The 19,953-nt window shown below is 37.6% G+C and overlaps 1 protein-coding gene across 5 annotated transcripts in view; it reads left to right on the top strand.

The window, feature by feature from the left end:
* The window catches only part of ASH1L (ASH1 like histone lysine methyltransferase), a 210,024-nt gene that overhangs the window by 100,381 nt on the left and 89,690 nt on the right, over positions 1 to 19,953 (top strand). For 4 of the 5 annotated variants that reach the window (XM_088835856.1, XM_055403092.2, XM_055403093.2 and 1 more), the window contains one exon: positions 5,647 to 5,826. The exons of the other annotated variant lie outside the window; for it this stretch is intronic. In XM_088835856.1, the coding sequence (XP_088691982.1) occupies positions 5,647 to 5,826 (180 nt within the window). The remainder of the gene's footprint in view (positions 1 to 5,646; positions 5,827 to 19,953) is intronic. 5 annotated transcript variants of the gene reach the window in all.

Genomic DNA, 19,953 nt, shown 5'->3' with positions numbered 1-19,953 from the left:
GGAATTACATAGAATGTATGCTTTTGTGCCACACCTTTTTTGCTCAACATATAAATGTAAAACCGTCTCTGTTTTTGCGTGTAGCTGTAGTTACCTCTTTTTTGTTGTTAGGTGTTATCCATTGTTTTTTTATGACACAGGTTTTCTTTAAATTATTAAAGTATAGATGATCCATCAATTTCTGCTGCACAGCAAAGTGACTCAGTTATACATATATATGTGTGTGGGCGGGTATATATATATATATGTATTCTTCCTCATTTTCTTTTCCATATTGTTTTATCACAGGATATTGAATATAGTTCCCTGTGGTATACAGTAGGACCTTGTTATTTATCCATCCTATATATACTAGTTTGCATTTGCTAATCCCAGACTCCCAGTCCTTCACTTCTCCACCCCTCCTCCCTCTTGGCAACCGCAAATCTGTTCTCTGTGTCTGTTAATCTATTTCATAGGTTCATTTGTGTCATATTTTAGATTCCATGTATAAGTGATATCATGGTATTTGTCTTTCTCTTTATGACTTATTTCATTGAGTATGATAATCTGTAGATCTATCCATGTTGCTGCAAAATGTAGAGTTTTCTGTTTTACTGTTGGGTTATTTTCAGCTTGACACTATTATCCAAAAATATTGCTCTTAACATTCCTCTAATGTTCACTGCCAGATAGGATACTAATTTCTGTAAGGTATATACCTAGTAGTGAAATAAAACACCTGATTTGCCCTAAGACTTAATTTTAAGCTATGATTTATTGAGCCAGGGGCGTCCCTGGTTGCTCAGTGGTAAAGAATCTGCCTGCAAAGCAGGAAATGCAGGTAACTCCGGTTCAGTCTTTGAGTTGAGTAGATTCACTGGAGAAGGAAATGACAACCCACTCCAATATTCTTGACTAGGAAATCCCATGGACAGAGGAGCTTGGTGGGCTTCATCCATGGGGTCACAAAGAGTCAGACTCAGCTTGGCGACTAAACAATAGTGTTGAGCTAGCATGGAACTGAGTATAGAACTAGGTAAGAGAAATAAGATCCATGCATGCGAAGCTTGCTCATATGACAGGTAACCCTACATATCAATATTAAGAGAGAAAACAATATTCAATAAATGGTTCCCCAAAAGTTTTTATTTTTATTATTTATACTTTTTTATTGGAGTATAGTTGCTTGACAATGTTGTGTGCCCCCAAATTGTATATTGCATAAGAATGGAAATGAAATTGGATTCTGCCTTTTTTTTTTTAGTTAATTGTTTAATTTTGGCTGTTGCTGCATGTGGGTTTTCTCTAGTTGTGATGAGCGGCAGCTACTCTCTAGTGCAGTGTGCAGGTTTCTCATTCTATTGGCTTCTCTTGTTGCAGAGCACAGGCTCTAAAGCATGCAAGCTTCAGTCGTTGCACTGTGTGGACTCAGTAGTTGCAGCATGTGGGCTCTAGACCTCGTGCTCAGTAGTTGTGCTGAATGGACTTAAGTTGTCCTGGGGCGTGTGGAATCTTTCTGGATCAGGGATTGAACCTGTGTCCCCTGCATTGGCAGGCGGATTCTCAACAACTGGACCACCAAGGAAATCCTGGATTCTGTCTTAATCCATGTATAAAAATCAGTTCCCAGTTGGTTAAATTAATACATAGCATAAAAAGTAAACCTTCTAATTTTTAAAGTTAATATAGAATGAGGAAAACTTAATGACCTTCTTTGTTTGAAAGAATTTCATAAGCAAGATATGAAAAGCAGTAAGCATACAGGTAAACACTTATAATACTGTATTATATTAAAATTAAGAATTTGTTTATCAGACATCATCCACGCTAACATGTGAATACTTTCTACAAACTTGGAGAGGAAATTTATAACATAATTTATAAGTTTTGGTATCCAGAATATGTAACCAAAAGAGTGTTTCAAATCAGCCCAGTATAATCTAGCAATTACCTTTTATATAACTTAGAAAAACCCTTGCCCATCTATCACCAGAATGCATTTTTTGTAAAGGTGTAGCAAGATTTATTATAATATATAGAAACTAGAAATATCCCTGGTTAACAGGAAAAGGAATAAGTATATAGTAGTTTTTCATACAATGGACTATGATATGGTAATAAAAATTAATGAATTATGACTGAAATGTAATGATAATAAATGAGTCTTAGAAACAAGATTTTAAGTGAAACAAGACCCTGAAGATTATATACTAACTGATACTGTTTTTATAAAGCAAAAAATACCCACGAAAAATAAACAACCTATTGTGTTACTATAGATAAACATATCAAAACCTTATTTTATTTTTATTTTTTGGCCATGCCATGCAGCTTGTGTGATCTTAGTTTCCCCATCAAGGATTAAACCTTGACCAGACCAAGGGAGCCTCAGTGCCAAGTCATAACCACTGGACTGGCAGGGAATTCCCACTAAGCCATATTTTCAAATACCTTACCTGTCTTCTTTCTCTTTTCTTTCCTGAAGAATTCAGTCTTAAAGCCATTAAGTAAGTATCCATCTGGGATGTGGAAACCGTGGTGATCTTGAGCTGGATGTTGGAGCCTTAATGATGTGAAGACTTGGGTTATGGGATGAGGGAAAGAGAATATCAACCCAACCTAAGTTGTCCCTAGTGGAATGAGAAGGACACTCTTGTAATGAGAGTGCCCAGTGTGGGGTATTAAGGACCAGTAAAGTTAGGAGGTGTCCATCCCAGAACTCCTTAATAAGAATTTTAAAAATTCTATTAGTATGTATTTTCATTTCCATCTTAAGCCCCAAAGATGATTCTGATATATTTGGTCTATAGATAGAACCTGGAGAAACATGGCACTTGAAAAATTTATATATGTAGAATATATATCGGAGAAGGCAATGGCAAGCCACTCCAGTACTCTTGCTTAGAAAATCGCATGGACAGAGGAGCCTGGTGGGCTGCAGTCCATGGGGTCGCTACTAGTCAGACACGACTGAGCGACTTCACTTTCACTTTTCACTTTCACACATTGGAGAAGGAAATGGCAGCCCACTCCAGTGTTCTTGCCTGGAGAATCCCAGGGACGGTGGAGCCTGGTGGACTGCCGTTTATGGGGTCGCACAGAGTCGGACACGACTGAAGTGACTTAGCAGCAGCAGAATATATATAGACACATGTAAGCAGGAAAGCAGGTAACATTTTTGAATGAAGGAAGAAGCATAAGGTAAGATGAAAGAAGTAAAAATGAATCTGTCTGATAAGGAGAATAGGAAAACATAAATAATAAAATATGAAATCTGTCCATCTTTCTCATGACCAAGTAAGATTTCTCCCAGGTATATAAAACTTGATCAACATTCAAAAATCAATTAATGTGATTCATTACATTAATGAGTAAAGAAGAAACATCACATGGTCATAGCAATAAATGCAGAAAATTTTTTATAAAAATCTAACATGTTCATGATTATAAACCTAGAAATCTAGGAATAAAAAGGAACTACCTCAACCTAATAAAAGCTGTATGTAAAAAACCCAAAGCTGACAACTTTAGTGGTAAAAGAGCTTTTCCACTGTTATCAATAACTAGGAAAGGAAGTGAAGTGAAAGTCACTCAGTCGTGTCCGACTTCTTGCGATCGCATGGACTATACAGTCCATGGAATTCTCCAGGCCAGAATAGTGGAGTGGGTAGCCTTTCCCTTCTCCAGGGAATCTTTGCAACCCAGGGATCAAACCCAGGTCTCCTGCATTGCAGGCAGCTTCTTTACCAGCTGAGCCAGAAGGGAAGCCCAAGAATACTGAAGTGGGTAGCCTATTCCTTCTCCAGCAGATCTTCTCAACCCAGGAATGGAACTGGGGTCTCCTGCATTGCAGGTGGATTCTTTACCAACTGAACTATGTGGGAAGCCCCCAAAGAAGGGAGGCCCACTTCAATTCAACATTGTGTTGAAATTCCTAACCAGAGCAATTAGGCAAGAAAAAGAGAAGTCAGCCTGTGTTTGGGGGTTGAAAGACTTAAGATATCAGTGCTACCCAAAGCGATCTACAGATTCAGTGCGGTCTCTGTCAAAATCCCGGTGATGTTTTATGTGAAATAGAAAAATCCATCCTAAAATTCATGAGGAATCTCAAGGGAGTCAAAATAGCCAAAACAATCTTAAAGAAAAGAACAATGTTGGAGGACTCATACTTCTAGATGTTTTTCTTTTTATTGTCCGTTTTCATCATCTAGGACCTTTAACTCTGATGTTATATTTAAGTGATGAGAGCAGACATTTGTCTTACCCTTTATATTTTGGAAACTGTATTCGGCCTTGCGCTAAGTGGGAGGCAGAAAGAAAATCTAGAAAATTCCCTGATGTGGCATTGCTTTGGTCCCAAGGGGCCCAGCCATTCTGTATGCTTATTTTTATTTTATAATTTCCAAGGATTTTAGTTTTGCTTAATGGGAGGATAGGTAGAAGTGTCTATTTCATCCTTGCCTCGAACTATATTCACCTTAATTTTTAAAGATGTTTTTGATTGATTTAAAATTCTCTTTTGACAGGCTCTACCCTTCCCCTCCTTTTAGCATTATAGATGTTTTTTCATTGCCTTCTAGCTTGCATTATTTGAGATATGAAATCTGCATTCATTCTTATTTTTGTACTCCTGTATATAGATTGTGTATTTTTTCTCTTACTCCTTTTATTTTCTTTGTCAATACTTTCCAACAAGTGTATTATGATACGCCATACTTATTTTAGCTTATATTGCTTATGGTTTGTTTAAGTTCTTCGAACCTTGGGCTTTTTTTATCAAATTTGGAAAATTTTGATCATCACTCTTTTTTTTCATTTTGAATTTTTTAATAAGTGTCACATTATTATATGTCTGTTTTTGTTCTTTTTTTATAGGTTTGATTTTATTTTGGTCGACAGTTAAATTACTTGTGGATAGGTTTGGATTCTTTTGAAGACAATTTTTAAGCTTTATTAGGACTGGCTTTTACTCCAGAGATAGTTGTCATACAAAGATGGACAGTGTTACCTTCTGGGATCTCTATTGAACGCCCACACTGTTGGGCAGTGTCTTTCACTCTCCCTAGTGGATTCTGAGTATCTGTCATCGTGTGTGAGCTCTGGAAATTGTTTGGGTTGTAATATTCTGGTGGTTCTTTGTCCAGCCTTTTGGAATTTCACCTGCACATATCCAAACCTAGTACTGATAGACAGTGCACTAAAGAAGACCCTTACACAGGTTTCTAAAGTTGCTTTTCCCCTTTACTCTCTCCACCCCAGTGCTCTGCCGCATGAATTCTATCTCAATCCCTCCATCGTCTGATCTCTCTTTTCAGCGCATTAAGCTGGCCATTCTCTGCTTTGGGTCTACTCCCTCCACCTCAGTTGGTCTTATAAAGGCAGATTATCTCTATTTTTTTTTTCCAATTTTCTCAGGAATCACAGTGCTGCAGTACAGTGTCTGATAATTGTTTCATAAACTTTCTCCAGGTTTATAGTAGTTTGCTGTGTTTCTATTAGTTTCTATCAGGAGGACAAATCTGGTATCTGTTACTCCTCCATGACCAGATGAGGAAGTCCCCATATTTCTCTTTTTTTAATTGCTGTGATGTTTTTTTAAATAGATAATCATTTGTAGGAAAAAAAAAATTCACCATAAAATTATCTTTAAACTTCTCTTTCTAGCTTTACTGAAGCAGCAGTTGAGATTCCCAGTCCTCCTGAAACCCCAGCCAAACCTCCCGAACCTGAAAGTACCTTGCAGCCTGTGCTTTCTCTCATCCCAAGAGAAAAGAAGGCCCCACGTCCCCCAAAGAAGAAGTATCAGAAAGCAGGGCTGTATTCTGATGTTTACAAAACTACAGAGTAAGTAGTGGTACCTGTCAGCTGACATCCTTTGAAGACCTATTATTCTTCCATGTTTTAAATAATACTTTGAATATCAAGGAAAAAAAACCCAATACAAATGTAATATATACAAATCTCATCACAAGTACCTCAGTGTTCACTGTACTCATGCTGTGTTTTGGGGGGCTAATTATTTTCCCTGATCTTTTGTCTTCTCTGCCTTTCTAGATTATATTTCTATAGTTTGGATTCTAATAGTGCCTTTTTTGTTAATTGAAAATAAGAAAGGGAGCACTGTGCATGTATCTAAAATTAATCTTGATGATTTTCTACACTCATTCCTCATTTGATTCCTCATTTGTTAAATGCTTTCTGTGTTCCAAACTATTTGCCAGAGGAGTAAAGTACTCCTTACTTTTAAGAATTTCATATTCCCTTGGGAAAGTACAACTTAATAAGTCCTCTGATTGAGAATTTTTAAAAACCCAAAGAGCTATCAACTAACTATATCATTGAGTAAGAAGTGGTTCACAGGAGTATAGCAAAGTTTGGTTTTGGAGGTTCAACAGTAGTCTGCAAGATGGAATAGGGCATTCCAGTTAGAATATCATGGACCAAGGCACATACTAGGATTCAGAAATTTTTCATATATTAGAACAACTCAGAAGTTCACTTTTTCTGAAATTTAGTGGTGTGTAAAGTAAGCATTGTGTGATAGGGAACACAAAACCATGGACTTGACTGACTCAAGATACTTATCCCACTAAGCTATATGAAATTTAAAATGCTATTTTTTAAAAAAGGAAGTGAAAAGTGCAACTTTGTGTTTTAAGATGATAACTCTGGCTACAGTGGAAAAAATGAAGAGGGATTTACTAATGGCAGAAATTGACAATAATCGTCAAAGGTCATGAGGTCTGAATTTAGTCAAGAAAGGAATGAAATTGAAAGAGGAACGGTTATGTTTTAGAGATACATCTGACTTGATGGGGTTAAAGTGATCAACATGTAAACCACAGCACTTTATTTTGCAATGAAATGACCTTTCATTTAATTTGTCATCAATATATCACGTAAACTCTTTGAGTCCATTTCTGCTGCTTATGTTGTGAAAATGTTTTATTAGTTAAGCTTAGTTTCAGCAGCCAGTGATAGGAAATCCTCATAAATAATCAAGACTTTTTAAAGATAAACACTTATTTTCCTTTAATTTATAAGAAGTTGTGAAGTACATAGTTCAGAGTTAACATGCTGTCTTCATGTTAGTAGAGACCTAGACTCCTTTTATTCTGTTCTTCCATTTCAGCATGAAGCTTGCGTTCCTATGGTTACATTTTGTTCCAGGATAACTATCATAAAATCTTCATTGCACAAAGTATAAAAGAGGAAAGGGAGTAAAAAACATGTACCTTCTTTGTAAGGAAGCATTGTGAACTGAATGTGTCTGCCTCAAATTTCATATGTTGAAGCCCTAATCCCTAGTGTGGTGATATTTAGAGATGAGGGCTTTGGGAAGGAATCAGATGATCTGGTGGAGCCCTCCTGAATGAGATTATCACCCTTATAAAGAGAGACACTGAGAGAGAGGATTTCTTTCTCTGCCATGTGAGAGTACAACAAGAAAGCAGTATCTGCAAGCCAGGAAGAAGGCTCTCACTTAGAGCTGAACCCTGATCTTGGACTTCCCATCATCCAGAACAGTGGAAATAACATTTTGTTATTTAGACCAGCAAGTCTATTGGTAATTCGATATAGCAGCTAATCTAAGAAAGGAAACTTCAAAACCTCATAGCTACTGACCAATATACAGACATGTAACCACACTTCAGCCACAGGTAAGGCCGAGAAGTAATGGTCATTGTTTCAGATGACAGTGCAGAAAAAAAGTTAGCATTCTGTCGTTACAAATAGGAAAATGAAAATATATTTTGGGAAGATCTTACACAGTTATGATTTTAAAGCAGTGTTTTTGCTGAATAGAAAAGCAGATATGTGTGAAATTTTTTGCTAAAATTTAAGTCGTACTTTTTTACTAATGTGCTTTTCCTGGATTAAATTCTGAAAAATGGGAAATTAATAATAAAATCAGTCTGTGCCTCAAAAGACCAGTATCATTAACTACATCAGTGTTTTAAAATGTCTCTAGTCAGGCAAAAGTCTTTCTCTCTGGAAAGGACCTCGTTTATGTTAGAACTAGGTCTTCATCTCATAGAAATAAATAGGAAGAAAATGGTTTATTGGGGATTTTTTTAAAAAACATTGATCAAATAATGCTTGTGTGCATTCTTAAAAGCTACAAAGCCAATATATTCTTTTGGGCTGGCTCTTTTTTATTGGTAGCAGTTAGGATGTAGGTTGTTTGTTTTGAAAAATATATACAATTATTTAGAACAGTTTTAGGTTCACAACAGAATTGTTGGAAAGTACAGAGATATTGCATATATCCCCTATTCTTATGCATGCACAACATCCCCACAATGGACATCCTACACCACAGCGGTACCTTTATGACAGTCAGTGAACCTGTATTGACACAGTATCACTCAGCGTTTGTAATAGACATTTGGGTTCACTTTTGATGTTGTACATTCTGTGGGTTTTGGTAAATGTATAATGACAGGTATCTACCATTGTAGTAGCACAGAATAGTTTTGCTGCCCTAAAAGTCTTCCATGCTTGAGAAATTTGGTTTTTTTGGCCACAGAATGGTATAAGACAATTCCGAGTTTATTCTTTTTTGTATAAATCATTATAGGTTTTAAAAAGTTGTGAGGGGAGAGTGTGAGTCAATTAAAATGGAATCAAGTAGTCCATGGTGTCACCAAGAGTCAGACACGGCTGAGCGACTTCACTTTCACTTTTCATTTGCATGCATTGGAGAAGGAAATGGCAACCCACTCCAGTGTTCTTGCCTGGAGAATCCCAGGAACGACAGAGCCTGGTGGGCTGCCGTCTATGGGGTCGCAGAGTCGGGCACGACTGAAGCAACTTAGCAGCAGCAGCAGCAGCAAGAGCACACTATCAGTATGGAGGATGAATTAGATGAGGAAATACTAGAAGTAAGAAGACTACTAGGATGTAAGAAGACTGTTAGGAAGCAGGTTATATTCTGTAGTTTTTCAGGATAGATCTAATGTGATAGCTGTGGCTAGATGTTGGAGAAGGTGAACTCTTGAAATTTTTTGACATTAAAATTGAAATGAATTAAACACTGATTGGTTGGTAGGGAGTAAAGCCTGGGCTAGAGTCTGGTAGGGAGTAAAGCCTGGGCTAGAGTCAATGATGATCCCAGTGTTTCATTTTGTATTCCTGGGTGTGTGCTGATGTCATTACCTAATATACTGGATGAAAGTGGTATGGCCAGTATTCCTTGGATTAAGTGAGCCTGTATTACCATGAACATGACTATGTACATGTACGTATATAGGCACCAAAAAATGTCTTTGCTTAAAGCAAGTCAAATTTATTTTATAGTCCCTGAGGTCAGAAGTCTGAATTGAATGTCTCTAGGCTAAAGTTAGGAGAAGGCAGTGGCACCCTACTCCAGTACTCTTGCCTGGAAAATCCCATGGGTAGTGGGCTGCTGTCCATGGGGTCGCGAAGAGTCAGAAATGGCTGAGCGACTTCACTTTCACGCATTGGAGAAGGAAATGGCAACCCACTCCAGTGTTCTTGCCTGGAGAATCCCAGGGACGGGGGAGCCTGGTGGGCTGCCGTCTATGGGTTTACGCAGAGTCAGACATGACTGAAGCGACTTAGCAGCAGCAGCAGCAGGCTAAAGTCAAGGTATTAGCACAACTGTGTTCCTTCTAGTGGCTCTAGGTTAGAATTCTTTCTGTTCCCTTTCCAGAATCAAGAGAGTACTCAAATTCCTTGGCTTGGGGCCAGTTCTGTCTTCAGAACCAGAAACAATGACACTGAGATCATTGATGTTGAGTCCTCACATTGAATCACTTCAACCTTGGTTCTGTTTTCACTTTTTTTCCACTGACTCTGCCTCCTTTATATTCCTCTTCCATTTATAAGGACCCTTGTGATTAAGTTGGGCCTACCCAGAATAATCCAGAATAATCTCCCTATCTTAAAGTCAACAAATTAGATACCTTAATTACATCTACATATTCCCAGCTTCTGGGAATTTTTATTTGAGGAGGAGGTTGTATATTTTTGTGCCTGCTTTACATTTCTAGCTTAGAGGATTTGGAATGGGGTACGGGGTTTTCACTTCTTATTTTTTATGTGTCTTTTATATATCTTATAGTTGTAAAAATGCTGTATTACTTTTGGAATTTAAGTTTTATCTAATAGGGATTTTAAAGAATATGAAATACCAGATATACTTCAGGTCAATTGGAGAGTGAACTTTAGAGTGTATGTTATAGTTAAATAGCATAATATCGAATATTAACACTACTGCTTTCAGTTCAGTCACTGTCACATAATGTTTTGGGCAGACTGCTTAGTTTCCCTGGGAATGGTAAAAATGAAACTTGATATATTAAGTGAAGCTATTGAACTACATGTGGTTCATGGGGTCACAAAGAGTCAGACACAACTGAGCGACTGAACTGATTGAACTACATAGTTCATATCTTAAGACTATCCTGACTCAAAAATAGTAACTTCTCTGTTTTATAAAAATAAAACATATGCTTTCATATGCTTTCTTTGATTTATAGGCTCCTTCTGAGTACTAAATCTGTTATAGGAAATAGGATAACTGTAACTTTCAGGCTTACAGAACATTGCTTGTTTGCATGGGAATTAATATATGTGTAAAATATAGATGTATTTATTTTATATTAATACTATAATATTTATATTATGTGTATAATACATAATGTTTACACTTAACTGTCACTTCCTCAAAATAATATGTATCTTTGGAAATAAAATGAAAGCACGGTACCATTTTATATTTGATATATTATTTAAATTTTTAGAATGCTTTCATATTAAATCTGTGGGAAAAAGTAAAGTAGATGGTTACTATCTACTGTTTAAGAAACTGACACAGAAAAGTTAAAGAACCTAAGTTTAAAAAATTTATCATCAGAATAATTATTGGGGTTTTTGATGCCTCAAGGTTCCACCACTCTTATTTCACCAGTAAATCATGCTGCTTTTCAGAAACTGAGGTTCAAGGGGTACTGGGTTAAAATTTCTTTGTTATAGATAATCTCATGGTTACGGTTGGATTAAATACCAGGATATGGTTCATTTTCCCCTGAAATTCTTTGGGAACAGTCTAGGTCTCAGTTCAGCTTAAATAGGAGTGCAGACTGGATGAATGCAAACCTCACACCATTCCTATTTAGTATCAATAGAAAGGCGTGCCTGCGTGCTTAATCGTGTCTGACTTTTTTGCTGCCTCGTGGATTGTGGCCCACCAGGCTCCTCTGTCCATGGAATTTTCCAAGCAGCAGTACTGGAGTGGGTTGCCATTAACCTCCTCCAGGGGATCTTCCCGACCCAGGGATCAAACCTGTGGCTCCTGCGTTGGCAGGCAAATACCCACTGAGACACCTGGGAAGCCGTGGAGTAGCAATAGTTTTGAATTTTTATTGTTAATTAATAAACTTTTTTAGAGCAGTTTTAGGCAAAATAGAGCAGAGAGTACAAAGATTCCCATATATCCCTTGCCCCCATCCACACTCAACTTCCCTCATTTCAGCTAGACCTAATCCTTCATTTGACAGATGCGAAAACTGAAGCTAATAAAAGGTTAAATGACTTGCTGGAGTCCCACAGATCATTTTTAACAAAACAAGGTAAAAATTTTCAGTTTATCTGATTTTATCCTAATCACTAAGAAAGAAAAAATAATGGGTGTTTATTTATTGAGGTATAATTGAACCACAAAATTATATTGGCTTCAGCTGTACAACATGATTAGGTATTTGTGAATCAGCAAAATAATCACATAAGTGTAGTTAAACATCTGTCATCATTGTTGTGTCCAATTCTTTTCAACCCTATGGACTGCAGCACACCAGGCTTCCCCATCCATCACCAACTCCCAGAGCTTGCTCGAACTCATGTCCATCAAGTTGGTGATGCCATCCAACCTCTCATCCTCTGTCGTTCCTTTCTCCTCTTGTCTTCGGTCTTTCCCAGCATCAGGGTCTTTTCTAATGAGTCAGTTCTTCACATCAGGTAGCCAAAGTGTTGGATCTTCAGCGTCAGTAACTGTCCTTCCAGTGAATATTCAGGACTGATATATTTTAGGATTGACTGGTTTAATATCCTTGCAGACTGAATAATAGTCCATTATTTATTTGTGTGTGTGTGTGTGTATACATATATATATCACATTCATCTCTCAGGAGACACTGGGGTTGTTTCCTTATCTTTGCTATTCTAAATAACACTGTAGTGAACATGAAGGTACAGGTGATCTTTTCAAGATAGTTTGTTTTGCTTGCTTCAGATTAATACCCAGAAGTAGAATTGTTAGGTCATTGGTTGTTCTACTCTTAATTTTTTGAAGAACATCCTTACTGCTTTTCATTGTGGCTGTGCCAGTTTACGTTCCTACCAGCAGTACACAAGGGTTCCCTTTTCTTCACATCCTCACCAACAATTGTTATTTCTTGTCTTTTTGATAATAACCATCCTGACAGTTTGAAGGTGATAGCTCATTGTTGTTTTGATTCACATTTTCCAGCTAGTGAACATACTTTAATGTACCTATTGGTCTTCTGTATGTCTTCGTTGAAAAAATGTCTGTTCAGATCATCTGCCCATTTTTAAATAAGATTGTTTGTTTTTGCTCTTGAGTTGTATGAGTCCTTTATACATTTTGTATATTAACCCCTTATCAGATATAATTTGCAAATATTTTCTACCATTAAATAGTTTGACTTTTAATCTTGCTTATGGTTTCCTATGCTGTGCAGAAGCTTTTTAGTTTATCTTTGCTTTTGAAGAAGCCTTTGCTTTGATTATCAAATCCAAAAAAAAGAAATCGTAATCAGGAAATGTTCCAAGTAAAAGTTTTTAAAACAAAAGTATCTTCATGTTTTAAAATTTTTAATTAACTATATTGTGGTTAAATATACATGTCATAAAATTTACTATTTTATTCACTTTGAGTGCACCATTCACTGCCGTTAAGTACATTACCTTGTTATGCAAACATCACCACTGTCTACCTGCAGAACTTTTTCATCATCTCAAACGGAATTGTTTTATTTCTAAAATGTGCATACTCGTATGGTTTTCCAGATGGCTTGGTGGTAAAGAATCCACCTGCCAATGCAGGAGCCACAGGAGATGCAGGTTCAAGCACTCCATCCGAAAGATTCTGTGGGGTACCTAAATGTGATGATATATGCAAAATGACTGGCATACAGTGGACACTCAAGAGTAAATCTTAGCTGTTTCTTCTGCATCTCACTCTTCCAAACAGTTGTTTCATATCTCCTAGAGGATGTTTTCTATCCTCTCTTTTTTAAGTAAACAGTTTTATTGAGATGTAATTCACACATACAGTAACCTATTTCAATGGTACAAGTCATCAGTTTTTGGTATATTACATTATTAATCTTTTTAATTCTGAAATACTTACAAAATTTGGCATTTTAGCCATTCTTAAGGTTATATTTCAGTGGTTAAATTTCAGAAGTTTTTGCTTAACTATTAAAGAGTTTCTGTTTAGGGTAATGAAAAAATTTTGGAAATAGTGGTTATGTTACACAGCATCAATAGTTAATCAATAGCATTAATAGTTAAGCAAAAACTTCCACTCCTACTAAAACTCTCCTCAGCCCATCATAATGTCTCATGTACTTTCAGTCTCTGTGATTTGCCTCATCTGGGTGCCCCATGTTAGTGGAAGCACCCACAATATTTGTGCTTTTGGTTCTGGATTATTTTATTTAACATAATGTCTCTGCTGCTGCTGATAATGTCTCTAACTTTCATTTATGTCGTAGCATATATCAGAACTATGGTTGAGTAATACTCCATTGTACATACATACCACATTTTGTTTATTCATCTGTTGATCAGCACTTTGGTTATTTCTGTCTTTTGGCTGTTGTGAACAATGCTGCAGTGAACATTGGCGTATGTTTATCTGTTCAGGTTCCTGTTTTCAGTCCTTCATGTATAAACTTAGGGGTAAAATTGCTAGATCATATGGTGATTTTATATTTAGCTTTTTAAAAAACCACCAAACTTTTCCACGGTGGCTGCATTGCACCATTGAGTGTTCATCATACAGTTAATTTACTGATTTGCAATCTTTCTCCTCTGTTAATTTGTTTTCACATATAAATTTTCCTCTTAGCACTGCTTTTACTGCACCACATAAGTTTTTTTTTGTCCTATTTTTGTGTTCATTCATTTCAAAGTATTTTCCTATTTCCCTTTTGATTTTTTATTTGATCCAGTTGCTTGCAAGTATGTTGTTTAGTTTCTCATGTATGTGAATTTTGCAGTTTTATATCTTACCTAGTTTCATTCCTTTGTGATCAGAAAAGATATTCTGTATGGTTTTAATAATTTTTGTTTTATTGAGTTCTTTTGTAGCCTAACATGGTTTTCCTGAAGAATCTTCAGTGTGCACTTGAGAAAACTATGTAATCTTTTGTTGTGAGGTGGAATGTTGTTTCCGTTTCCGTTAGATCCTGTTGGTTTATAATGTTGTTCTGATATTTATTGGTCTTATATGTGGTTGTTCTAACATTTATTGAAATTGGTAAGTTGAAATTTGCCAACTGTTATTGTACAAGTGTCCATTTCTCTCAAATTCTGTCCATGTTTCCTTCATATATTTTGGATCCTCCAATGTTTGGTGGATTTTTATATATATATAATTGTTACAGCATTGTGGTGAATGGGCTCTCTTGTCAGTATTTAATGTTCTTCATTGTCCTTTGTAACTTTTTTTTACTTAAAGTCTCTCTTTTATTTTTTGTTCCTATCTTTGGATCTAAAGTGAATCTCTTATATGTATCATGTATGTAGTTGGATCATGCTTTCTATTCATTTTATTCCTCTGTACCTTTGTTTGGAAAGTCTCATCTATTTACATTTAAAGTAGATACTAATAAGGAAAGATTTATGCTTGTCATTTTATTTGTTTTCCATATGTCTTATAGCTTTTTGTCCCTCATTTCCTCCATTGCTGCCTTCTTTTGTACTTAGCTGATCTTGTAGTTACCTGTTTGATTCCCTTCTCAATCTGTTTTGTATATATTCTATAGCTACTTTGGGCTTCCCTGGTGGCTCAGATGGTAAAGAATCTGCCTACAATGCAGGTGACCCAGGTTCAGTCTCTGGGCTGAGAAGACCCCCTGGAGAAGGGAATGGCAACCCACGCCAGTGTTCTTGACTGGAGAATTCCATGCACAGAGGAGCCTGGTGAGTCCATGAGGTCTCAAAGAGTCATGCACGACTGAGCGACTAACACTTCACTTATTGCTATTTTGTCTTTGGTTACCATGGAGATTACATATAACTTCCTAAAGATATAAATCTGTAATTTGGATTGATACCAACTTAACTGCAGTCACATGCAAAAATACTATTCCTATAAAGCTCTATGCCTCATTTTATATTATTGACATTACAGATTACATCTTTATTCATTTTGTGCCCTAAAACACATTTATAATTATTTTTTAAATCCTGTTTTCTATACTCTCTTTCTCTGCAGTCACCCATCATGATTAAACTCTTTATAAGAAGAGCCTCTAGCCTCTTTTGTCCTAGAAAAAATCTTTTTTTATTTTTTTTTTGCAGCACAGCATGTGGTATCTTAGTTTCCCCACCAGGGTTTGAACTTGTGCCCTCAACAGAAGTGCAGAATCTTAACCACTGCACCATCAGGGAAGTCCTCAGAGTCTTTTTTTTCCTTTGGCTGCACTGGGTCTTCGTTGCTGCGTGTGGACTTTCTCTAATTGCAGGCTATCTCTAGTCAGGGGCCACTCTTTGTTGCAGTGCTCAGGCTTTGTTGCAGAGCATGGCTCTGGAGCACACAGGCTGTTGTGGTGCACACAGTACAGTCTAGAGCACACAGTAGTTGTGGCGCACAGGCTGCGTTGCTCCCTGGGATACAGGATCTTTCTAGAGCAGGGATTGAACTCATGTCTCCTGCATTGGCAGGCAGTTTCTTAACCACTGTACCACCAGGGAAGTCCCCCAAAAGTCATTTTATGATAATAATACTAATAATAAAGAATGCATTAATAGAGCTGATAAAGAATTCTCCACATGTGATTTAGCTCCTAATGTAGGGTAAAACATATCAGATCATCACTGTTTCATCTCAGGAATTATCATGATTTATGAAAGTTCAGTCTGCCACTTAGAAATGGAGAAGCATTGGAAAGGAGTCCATAACCACGTTTACATTCTGTTCTGTTTTTTACAGAAGCTTGCATGTGTTTACTTGCTCAGTCGTGTCCCAACTCTTTGCAATACCATGGACTGAAGCCATCAGGCTCCTCTGTCCATGGAATTTCCTAGGCAAGAAGACTGGAGTGGGTTGCCATTTCCTCCTCTAGGGGTTCTTCCCACCCCAGGGATCGACCTCACAATCCTGTATATCTTGCATTGGCAGATGGATTCTTTACCACTTGAGCTACCTGCTGCTGCTAAGTTACCTCAGTCGACTCCAACTCTGTGTGACCCCATAGACGGAAGCCTAGTTATGTACAAATATGTTTGTATCTGGTATTGAATAGGCAACAGCTGTTGTTCTAGCTCCCTCTAGTGATAATATATTCCTGATGGACTTTTAATAACATGATTTACTAAACTCTAATAAAAGGGATCCAACCAGTCCATTCTAGAGGAGATCAATCCTGGATGTTCATTGGAGGGACTGATGCTAAAGCTGAAGCTGCAATACTTTGGCCACCTCATGCGACGAGTTGACTCACTGGAAAAGACTGTGATGCTGGGAAAGGTTGGGGGCGGGAGGAGAAGGGGACAAAGGAGAATAAGATGGCTGGATGGCATCACCGACTCTGTGGACATGAGTTTGAGTGTACTCCGGGAGTTGGTGATGGACAGGGAGGCCTGGCGTGCTGTGATTCATGGGGTCGCGGAGAGTCAGACACGACTGAGCGACTGAACTGAACTGAATAAAAAATAAGATTTAAGATACTTCAAATGCTATATCACATTCATAAAATGGAATATTATGTAGCCTTAAAAAAAGAAGGAATTTTGACACCTCCTACAATATGGATGGATTTTAAAAGTATTATTTCAGATGAAGAGCCAGTCACATTTGACTACTCTAGGTACCTGTCATTTCCACTTATGACGGGTACCTAGAGTAGTCAAATTCATGGAAACAGAATGGAGAATGCTGGTTACCAGGGACTGGTGGCAGTTTTTGTTCAGTGGGTACATAGATTCAGTCTTACAAGATGGAGTGTTCTCTAGATAGATAACAGTGATGGTTGTATACAGTATGACTGAGAATGTAGTTAATACCACCGAGCGACACACTTAAGATTTGTTAAAATGGGAAATTTTACTTTATACATATTTTACCAGGAAAACTTTGCAAGAAACCCATTACCTCAACTTGTGAGATATTCCTCCAATCTGTTCTTTAGACTGAAAATTATATAGCCTTCCCTTAGGAAATGTGTGTCTCAAGCTCTAAATGCCATCAGAATCCATGGGAGAGATAGGAAAACACAGTTTTGTGATGAAAATTCAAAATTAACATGTCTTAAAGTGTAGAAATTACAAATTACATCATCACTGCTATAGCAATGATAGTATTGTAAACTAGAAATTTGGAAAGTGAAGTAATACTTTTTAAAAATATTTTTTAATACACATGTAGTAATTTTTTTCTCTGTAAAAACACAATATTAGTATTTTCCAACCTGAGCATATCTTAGAAATTACCTAATTTACCTCCCTTAAGACCTAGATAAGTAAGTCTTGCACGCAGTGATACTATCTTCCCAGGTTAATCTGTTGGGGTTTTGTTTTTTTTCCCCAACAGTGGTTTTTGTTTGTTTTGAAAATTCTCAAATCTCTGGCAAACGTAATACCTGTATCAGTTCAGTTCAGTCACTCAGTCGTGTTGGATTCTTTGCGACCCCATGAATTGCAGCATGCCAGGCCTCCCTGTCCATCACCAACTCCCGGAGTCCACCCAAACTCATGTCCATCGAGTCAGTGATGCCATCCAACCATCTCATCCTCTATCTTCCCCTTCTCCTCCTGCCCCCAATCCCTCCCAGCATCAGGGTCTTTTGCAGTGAGTCAGCTCTTCGCATGAGGTTGCTAAAGTATTGGAGCTTCAGCTTCAGCATCAGTCCTTCCAATGAACACCCAGGACTGATCTTGTTTAGAATGGACTAGTTGGATCTCCTTGCAGTCCAAGGGATTCTCAAGAGTCTTCTCCAACACCGCAGTTCAAAAGCATCAATTCTTTGGCACTCAACTTTCCTTATAGTCCAACTCTCACATCCATACACGACCACTGGAAAAACCATAGCCTTGACTAGACGGACCTTGGTTGGCAAAGTAATGTCTCTACTTTTTAATATACTATCTAGGTTGGTCATAACTTACCTTCCAAGGAGTAAGTGTCTTTTAATTTCATGGCTGCAGTCACCATCTAAAGTGATTTTGGAGCCCCCAAAATAAAGTCAGCCACTGTTTCCACTGTTTCTCCATCTATTTCCCATGAAGTGATGGGACCAGATGCCATGATCTTAGTTTTCTGAATGTTGAGCTTTAAGCCAACTTTTTGACTCTCCTTTTTCACTTTCATCAAGAGACTTTTTATTTCCTCTTCACTTTCTGCCTTAAGGGTAGTGTCATCTGCATATGTGAGGTTATTGATATTTCTCCCAGCAATCTTGATTCCAGCTTGTGCTTCTTCCAGCCCAGCGTTTCTCATGATGTACTTTGCATATAAGTTAAATAAGCAGGGTGACAATATACAGCCTTGATGTTCTCCTTTCCCTATTTGGAACCCTTCTGTTGTTCCATGTCCAGTTCTAACTGTTGCTTCCTGACCTGCATATAGGTTTCTCAGGAGGCAGCTCAGGTGGTCTGGTATTCCCATCTCTTTCAGCATTTTCCACAGTTTATTGTGTGTGGTCTGGTATTCCCATCTCTTTCAGAATTTTCCACAGTTTATTGTGATCCACACAGTCAAAGACTTTGGCATAGTCAATAAAACAGAAATTGATGTTTTTCTGGAACTCTCTTTCTTTTTCCATGATCCAGTGGATGTTGGAAATTTGATCTCTGGTTCCTCAGACTTCTCTGAAACCAGCTTGAACAACTGGAAGTTCACGGTTCACATATTGCTGAAGCCTGCCTTGGAGAATTTTGAGCATTACTTTACCTAGCGTGTGAGATGAGTACAATTGTGTGGTAGTTTGAGCATTCTTTGGCATTGCCTTTCTTTGGGATTGGAGTGAAAACTGACCTTTTCCAGTCCTGTGGCCACTGCTGAGTTTTCCAGATTTGCTGGCGTATTGAGTGCAGCACTTTCACAGCATCATCTTTCAGGATTTTAAATAGCTCAACTGGAATTCCATCACCTCCACTAGCTTTGTTCGTAGTGATGCTTCCTAACGCCCACTTGACTTCACATTCCAGAATGTCTGGCTCTAGGTGAGTGATCACACCATCGTGATTATCTGGGTCATGAAGATCTTTTTTGTACAGTTCTTTGTATTCTTGCCACCTCTTCTTAATATCTTCTGCTTCTGTTAGTTCCATACCATTTCTGTCCTTTATCGAGCCCATCTTTGCATGATAAGTTCTCTTGGTATCTCTGATTTTCTTGAAGAGATCTATAGTCTTTCCCATTCTGTTGTTCTCCTCTATTTCTTTGCCTTGATCGCTGAGGAAGGCCTTCTTATCTCTCCTTGCTATTCTTTGGAGCTCTGCATTCAGATGCTTATATCTTTCCTTTTCTCCTTTGCTTTTCGCTTCTCTTCTTTTCACAGCTATTTGTAAGGCCTCCTTAGACCGCCATTTTGCTTTTTTGCATTTCTTTTCCATAGGGATGGTCTTGATCCCTGTCTCCTATACAATGTCAGGAACCTCCGTCCATAGTTCATCAACCACTTTTATCTATCAGATCTAGTCCCTTAAATCTTACTTCTCACTTCCACTGTATAATCATAAGGGATTTTATTTAGG

Source organism: Moschus berezovskii, chromosome 4 (assembly GCF_049115385.1).
Source record: "Moschus berezovskii isolate FMDL1 chromosome 4, NW_MosBer_1.0, whole genome shotgun sequence".
In the NCBI taxonomy this organism is placed as follows: Eukaryota; Metazoa; Chordata; class Mammalia; order Artiodactyla; family Moschidae; genus Moschus; species Moschus berezovskii.
Note: the sequence above shows the minus strand (reverse complement) of the source record. Positions and strands in the feature narration are given on the sequence as shown.